This window comes from Tupaia chinensis, unplaced genomic scaffold (genome assembly GCF_000334495.1).
Source record: "Tupaia chinensis unplaced genomic scaffold, TupChi_1.0 Scaffold000126_2, whole genome shotgun sequence".
Taxonomy (NCBI): Eukaryota; Metazoa; Chordata; class Mammalia; order Scandentia; family Tupaiidae; genus Tupaia; species Tupaia belangeri.
The window spans coordinates 1,024,078-1,032,268 of record NW_006159594.1 but is presented as its reverse complement, the minus strand read 5'-3'; the positions used below and the strand labels follow the sequence as shown (position 1 = coordinate 1,032,268).

The window sequence follows — 8,191 nt, the reverse complement described above, 5'->3', positions numbered from 1 at the left end:
CCATGTTGAGAACACCTTCCCCCCAGTTCTCCCCCGCATCAATAGTCTTGACATGGGTCCCACACCTGTGAGCACGGGCACCTTGGATAGCAGTGTGTGCTCACCAGAGACAGAGACAGAGAGACCAAAAGTGAGAAATCACCTCCCAGGGGGATGGCTATGCCACAAGCCCTTCTCTTCTCCTCTGGTGATTTTGGGAATGCACACACACGTGTCCCATGAGAGTTTTAAGCTGTCGGGTCCAGGACTCGATACACCATTGACTGTGTGGGGGTCTAGTGATGTAACATTACACCATCTTCTGGTCCCCCAGAGGTGTGTATCTTAACAGGATTTTGTTTTAATTTATTGCCAGTAGGCACATGCACATGCAGGGAGAAAAAGAACCCCTCAATGGGATGTGGTCACATCAAAATCCTTTTTGCTCCATCTCTCCATGTTTTTCAAGGTACTAGATGGTATTTTTTTTGTTTAGAATTATTTATTTTTAAAATTTTATTGTGTGCTCACCAGAGACAGAGACAGAGAGACCAAAAGTGAGAAATCACCTCCCAGGGGGATGGCTATGCCACAAGCCCTTCTCTTCTCCTCTGGTGATTTTGGGAATGCACACACACGTGTCCCATGAGAGTTTTAAGCTGTCGGGTCCAGGACTCGATACACCATTGACTGTGTGGGGGTCTAGTGATGTAACATTACACCATCTTCTGGTCCCCCAGAGGTGTGTATCTTAACAGGATTTTGTTTTAATTTATTGCCAGTAGGCACATGCACATGCAGGGAGAAAAAGAACCCCTCAATGGGATGTGGTCACATCAAAATCCTTTTTGCTCCATCTCTCCAGAGAGGGAAAGTGAGAAAGCAAACTGCCAGAGCTGACACTTAAACCAGAGTTGGCCATGTGGGAACCTAGTGTCTTAACCACTGCGCCACCTGCTGGTCCCCCTCCCCAGCTCTCTGGCTCTGGTTGCAGCTTGGGCTCCACTGCAGCTTCTCAGGAGGTCCAGGCTCCAACTCTAGCCCTCATGTCTCCTTAGCTGGCTTGTCCCGTGGATTCATCCTGCCTAGAATTCGAGCTCTGTTCCAACTGCTGACAGCATTCTTTAGAATCCAGTTTGGGCCCTCTTCCAGGAAGAACTCTTAGATTTGGCCACAGTGATGCCCACGCCTTCACACTGAGTATGAATTTTCTGAGCTCATCCTGGCTGAGAGCTCATCTGTCTTGCATAGGAAAGACCTTAACGTGCCCGGTGGGGATGGAGAGTGGAGGGCAGGAGTCACAGCTCCTGCCTTCTACCAAGGACAATCTCCTCCCAGGATCTGTGTCCTAGAGTGCTCCATAGATGCAGGACCCAACTGGCTCCCCTGACTTCCAGCCTGGCACCAAGTAGAGGCTTGGCGCTCACACCTGGTGTCAGTCACAGGAACCCAGGCGAGGGTGGACAGTTGGTCCTTAAGAGGTCCTAGAATTTTTTTTTAAGAACTATTTTATTGGGGCTGGTAGATGGCATGGTGGTGAAGGATGCTGGACTCCCACATGGCCGACTGTGGATCGAGTCCTGGACCTGGTGGCTTGCTTTCTTACTTTCTCTCTCTCTCTGTTCCTGTCTGGTTAAATTAAAAATAAAATGAATAAAGTTAAATAAAATAATTTTTAAAAAATTATTTAATTTGACATGAGAGGGACAAAGTGGGAGAGAAGGGGAAAGTGAGAAAAGAAGCCGCCAAGTCTGGGACTTGAACCACAGTGGCCTATGTGAGTCCAGTGCCCTTAACCACAATGCCACCCGCCGGCCCCAATAAAATAATTCTTTTTAAAAAATTATTTTATTTAGCTTTATTTATTTATTTTAATTTGAACAGAGAGGGATTGAGTGAGAGAGATAGAGAAGGAAAATGAGAAAGCAAGACACCAGGTCTGGGACTCAAACCATGGTCAGCCATGTGGGAGTCCAACACCCTTAACTACCACACCACCTATGAGCCCCAGAGGTCCTAGAACTTTTACTAGTACGAAAACCAAGGCTGAGGCACCTGACAGTGGCACAGTAGTAAAACAAGGCACCTCTCTGAGGGTGACCCATGTGGGAAGGTTCCTGGTTTGCCAGACATGGGCTGCCTGACTGACTCAGGGCTGGCTGAGTCTGGGAGTGGATCATGGCATCGAGACCCTGTTGGGGTGCTCTCTCTCTTTCTCTCACTCATGGAAGAAATAAATCAACTTAAAAAGATCAGGAGTGAAAGAAACAGTTGGGAGCAGCAGATGGCATGGAGGTTAAGTCACTGAATCCCATCTGGCTGATTCCATTGTTAGAGTCCCAGACCCAGCAGCTTGAAAATCACGCTTGGTGCATATGCGCCCAAGACCCAGAGGGGAAAATGGAGACGGGATTGTGGCATGGCTATCCCCCCACAGGGGGTGATGGCTCACTTTCCTTCTCTGTTTCTGGCTAATGCATGAACCCTGTAGCAAAAATCAAACACAAAGAACAAGTGAAGTGGCTGGATGACTAGTATGCCAGAAGGAGGGGGCTGAGCAGAGGCCTCCCAGGGGGAGAAGATAAGGGAGGGAAGTATGAACCAAGCTGGGCAGAGTAGGCAGAGCTCAGCCTCACAGCTGAACTGTGCGGTTTGGGAATTTACGATTCCTTTATTGTTTACTTTAACTTCCCAGGCAGTGACTTACCTATGGAATAAAGCATTGATGTGCTCATTTTGTGAGCCATAATGCAGGAGGGATTACTGTTGGCAAAACCTCAGGGCCTGCCCAAATGTACCCCTTGGGAGTTTCTAGTTAATTGGCCTTCTGGTATTTAAGACCACTTTTTAGGGGGGGGGGTAGTATTTGGCAAGGATGGAGTATCCAGGCCTGGACCCTTTAAGAACTTTACTTTTTAAAAACTACCCGGATGGCAGTGCTGGGGGAGAGGGGCAGTGGGGGATAATGGTTTCTGGCCATGTACAGAGGGGACTCTGAGCTCTCTCCCAGCTTGAGGAACACCTAACTTTACAGCAGCACACAGGGTGAATGGGAGGCCACGTCTCTTCAGCCTGAGGGACAGGGAAGGAATGGGGGCAGGGAAGCTGAGCCACCTTATAAGGTGTTCTGACTTGGTTATAAGAGTCCCCCCCAGGGAGCCAGGTCCCCTCAGGCGAGCAGTGGCTCATCTTCTGCCTCCACCACCCAGACCCCTGGCTCAGCCAGTGGCACCAGCAGCACATCATCCTCATCTTCTGGGGCCAGGACTGCTGTGTGAGGTCCAGGTGGGGTCCGGGCTGGTCCTGGGGGCCGCAGGCTGGGCAAGAGACGGCCTCGCAGGGCCTGTACCACTCCAGAGAGTAGTGATGGCTCTAGTGGCAATGGACCTGGAGCCTCAGGGATAGTAGGGAGGGCTGGAGATGTGCTGGCAGATGGGAGGGGGGCCTTGACAGGCAGTGGGGGTGCCTGCTCCCCATCCTGCCCACCCACTGCCCCATCCTCTCGGGCTGGACCTGTGTTGCCATCTGGGGCCTCAAGGGGACCAGTGGAAGGTGTGACCTGGGGTCTGGTCTCAGGGGTCCTAGCTGGGGTGTTGGTTCGAGGAAGCAGGCCCCAGCGGCGGAGTCGGCGCACCAGACGGCGCACCAAGCGGCCCCGCTGGCGGCGGCGGGCACCTGTGGCACCCCCGGGAGTCATATCCTGGCGCAAAATCTGTAGCAGAGAACGCAGGTTGCCCAGCACTGAGTTCTGCAAGAAGAGGAGGCAGATAGCAGTCAGAGCCAGAGACAGCAGGAAGGAGGGCATGTGCAGGGCCACAGCTGGGCAGGGACCAGGAGGTGCTGGGGTGGGGGAGTGACTTACGTCATTAGGGTTCTCTGTAGGGAAGTCTTCTACAGGTGGGATGGCGCCCTGGGCAATGAGTTGCCCATAGGAGGGGGGTGCCTGCTGTTGTACAATCTCGGCCTCCATCCGTGAGAGAGGAGCAAAGATGCTGGAAGGAATGGGGGATGCTCAGTCACTGGTGGTTCCTGTTCAGGGCAGCCTGTCCCAGGCCAGACAGCTCGCCTCCCTCCACACCCAGCCCAGGACAGCTGAGTTATGCCATGGGTTTTCCAAACACCATCTGGGTCCCCTCCTCCCTTGAGATAACTTTCAGTACCTACACCTGTCCTGGGGACAACCTGCGAGCTGGTCATGGGGACCTCCCCTGGTGGGCACCTTCATGCTCTCCTGATACTGCATGGAGCCTGTCTCAGCCTCGGTCCCTACTCCCCTAGGCCAGCCCCGCTCTCACTGACCTGTACTCCTGGGTGCGAATGGCATAGAGCTTGCAGGTGCAGCCCAGGGCGATGACCAGAAGCAGGCCGCACACAAGGCTGCCAATCACCGCGGCAGTAATGACCTTGCGGGGCAGGGCGTAGGAGCAGTCCCACTCGTCGCTGCCGTCGGCACAGTCTGGCTGCCCATCACACACCCACGTCTCATACACGCACTTCTCATCCCGGCATCGGAAGTTGCCAGGCTGGCAATGCCGGCAGCGTCTCTCATCTGCTCCATCAGCACAGAAAGTCTGGTAGTTGCAGCGGTCAGCAGGCAGGTAGCAGGCAGTGGCACCAGGGGTGCCAGCGGCGCCACAGGGGAAGTGTCCGGGTGGACAGCCAGGGCAGTCCTCTTCATCTGTGCCATCAGCACAGTCCCAAGAGCCATCACAGCGCTGTGCCTCACTGTAGCAGCGCTCACCCAGGCCTTCACCAGCTCCCAGGCCAGAGCCTAAGCCGCAGGGCCGGTCCCAAGGCAAGCAGTAGCCCCGCACGTGGTAGGTGGCGTTGAAGCCCCGACCACTGCTCCAAGCAACTGTGTGGTAGGCCACGACAGCCTGGCCGGAGAGCGTCTCCACAGTGACAGCCTTGCCATTGCTGAAGTGGGTGAGGCTGCGTAGCAGACGGGGAGCCTCTGGGGGTCCAGGGCCATCATACACATGTACTGCATCTCCATAGCCCAAGTCCAGGGCTGTGAAGCGTACCGCCAGCCGCCGGCCATCATGGGGGTCCAGCAGCCAGTGGCAAGACTGGGGGTGGGAGACTGAGGCTGGGTTTGAGTATCCAGGGGAGGAGAAGACCCCATAGAAATCTTCCAAGGTGAGATTGCAGGGTTGGGTGGGAATAGGGACTAGGGATGGGATAGGGAAGGGGTCTGAACTGCAACCAGCTTCATCAGAGCCATCGCCACAGGCATCGATCCCATCACAGCGCTGGGCAGCCGGTAGACAGCGGTGGTTCAGGCACTGGAACTCTTCCTGCAGGCACATCAGCCAATCTGCAAAGGCACCATGAGAGGGGCTGTGAAGTGCCGGAAGCCAGGAAGCCTGCCCTTCTCTAGAGGCTTCCCTGCCTGCTCTAGGGGGCTCTTGGCCACCCCTGCCCAGCCTACCTTGACTATAGGAGAGCAGGAAGCCCTGGCCCATGGGTGCTCTGGCTCCAGCATAGCTATAGGTGATGGTGACATTGCCGCCAGGCAGCTGCAGAGGGCTGGTAGGTGCCTCACACAGGGAGATCTGGGACTGGAGAGGGGAGCGCAGGATTAAGCGCTCCGAGCCACAGGCCAAGTGCAGCTTCTGGAACCTACAGGTAGAGGGGTAGAGGAGAATAGGATATGAGATGCTCTAGAGGACTGCTGGCTTTTTCCTTCCAGAGTGCTTCCAAGCCCTCTTCATCCCAAGAAGCACACACACCTGTTTACGCATGATCCAAGTAGCCAAGTGAAACTCAGAACCAAATTCTTTCATAGTCAGTGTAGTCAATGGGGACAGTCCTAAGCTCTGTCTTAGAGGCCTGACTTGTGGGGCCAGGCAGTGGCATGGTGGCTGAGGCGGCTAAATCCCACACGGCCAACTTCATGATTTGAGTGGCTTAAACATGGTGGGTTCATGTGCATGCCCAAAATCCCAAAAGAAGAATGAAAGAGAAGTCATTGCAGTGTAGCCATACTCCAGGGATTGCTTTCTCACTTTCCCTCTCTCTGTCTCTAGAAAGTACATGCATCCTATAGCAAAAATTAAAGAACGAAAAAATTGACTTGTGTTCAAGAACTGAGTCAAGAACGGAGTTCTTACTGCTTTCTAGTTCTTGCAGCACTGTCACCCAAGTATAACACCAGCAGTAATCAGCAAATGCTATATATTCTGTTTTTTAAAAAGAATTATTTATTATCGGGACAGGCAGGTGGTATGATGGTTAAGACGCTGGACACTCCCACATGGCCAGCCATGGTTCGAGTCCTGAACCTGGCAGCTTGCTTTCCCACTTTCTCTCTCTGGTTAAATTAAAATAAATGAATGGATAAATAAAATAAAATAATTTTTAAAAAACCCAAAGAATTATTTAGTACTGGGACCAGCAGTTGGCATAATGGCTATGTCTCTGGACTCCCATGTAGTCGACCACGGTTCGAGTCCTGGATCCGGTGGCTTAAACTGACAACAGGCGCCTCTGCGTACACGCCCAAGATTCTGAGAGGAGAATGGAGGAAAAGGGATTGCAGCATGGCCATTTCCCCTGGGGGGGGGGATTTCTCGCTTTCTGTCTCTCTGTTTTTCTCTGCCTTTATTCATACAGCCTAGCACATTTTCAACAAATGTCTGATGGGCTAAACTGAGTATATGTTGGAACAGAATTGTGCACAAAATATGACAGGAATACATGTGAAGAAATTACTTTCCAGAGCTCAACAGCTAAAAACTAAGATATTACCATCTCTGTCCTGGAGAATAGAACAGGAAAAGGTATCACTAAGCTGGACTGAAGAAAGAGAGAGTAAATTTGGTAGGGACTAGAGTGATCCAATTAAGGGTTCTGAGGGCAAAGTAAGGAGGCACTTGTATAACCCTGAGAATGAGCATCTGCTTCTTTTTGTGTTATGGTGCCTATTTGTCTTGTAAACCTGGTCCTGAGTGTGTGAGCCATGCATTGCAGTCAAGGAAGAAGGGAGAAAGAATTCATTTTTGTGTGTTTTTTTTTTAAATAATTATTTTATTTAACTTCATTTATATATTTATTTATTTTAATTTGACTGAAGAGGGACAGTGAGTGAGAGAGAGGGAATGTGAGAAAGCAAGCTGCCAGGTTTGGGACTCGAACCACGGTCGGCCATTTGAAAGTCCAGCATTTAACCACCATGCCACCTGCCAGCCCTGCCACATATTTTATTTTTAAATTTTTAAAAATAATTATTTTATTTAACTTTATTTATTTACTTAAATTTGACCAGAGAGGGACAGAGTGAAAGAGAGAGAGAGAGAGAATGAGAGAGTAAGAAAGCAAGCCACCAGGTCCAGGACTCAAACCATGGTCGGCCATGTGGAAGTCCAGTGCCCTTAGCCACCACGCCACTCGCTGGCCCCACCACCATATATTTTAATTAGCCAGATCTCACCATTCCCTGCTCCCAGTGCCTGATGGTATGATGTAAGATCTCCATGGCATTCTGATCTGTCTGCCCCAACAGCAGATTGCCCCAGTTTGCCCCTCCCTTTACCTAACCCTTTCTGGGTAAAGACAGTGACCTGTGTTAGGCAATTAACTTAACCCTGATCCCAGGACCCCAGGTCAGAGAAATGGGGGGAGGCCTGGGGTGCTGGGGTATTTAAAAGATCTGAAGAAGACGTTTTTTTTATTTCCAGTTTTTCTATAGGGCACGTGTGCTCTCCCCAGAGAGAAGGAAAGTGAGAAATTACACTCCCCCACCCCCCAGGATGGATGGCCACACTGCCATTGTACATGGCATGATTTTCAAGCCAGTGGGTCAAGCCTCAAACCGTGGAGTCAGCTGTGTTGGATCTAGCACTTTAACCTCCATGTCACCTGCTGGCCCAAGGCTGGGGAAGATTCTAAACTGAACAGAAGTAGTTTTGAATCCTAGGCAGGGCCACGTGATGGATTAAAAGGCTCCTTTGAACAGTCCTATCTGAACCCAGGACTATGTGTAGAGTGACTGCTGTCCTTCCAAGATGTCCAGGACCCAAGCTAGATGTTCACCTCATCCCAGCCCCAGTTTACCATCTCTGGTCCAGAACAAGTCAGACTTTTAAGGCAGACTAGGCCAAATCAAATTCTGTTCTATTTTCTTGTTGACAAGGATAGGACTTCTTTTCCTTTTTAAAGAATTATTTTATTGGGAACCAGCAGTTAGCGTAATGGCTATGTCGCTGGACTC

The 8,191-nt window shown here is 51.3% G+C and overlaps 1 protein-coding gene across 1 annotated transcript in view; it reads right to left on the bottom strand.

Annotated features, from left to right (window-relative positions):
* Positions 1-2,635: 2,635 nt before the first annotated feature.
* LRP10 (LDL receptor related protein 10) overlaps positions 2,636-8,191 on the bottom strand; it is a gene marked incomplete at its 5' end in the record, with an annotated part of 7,434 nt that continues 1,878 nt past the window's right edge. Inside the window, 4 exon segments of the mRNA XM_006144487.3 lie at positions 2,636-3,727; positions 3,842-3,971; positions 4,279-5,296; positions 5,411-5,601. Of these exon segments, the coding sequence (XP_006144549.1) occupies positions 3,149-3,727; positions 3,842-3,971; positions 4,279-5,296; positions 5,411-5,601 (1,918 nt within the window). The 3' untranslated portion in view covers positions 2,636-3,148.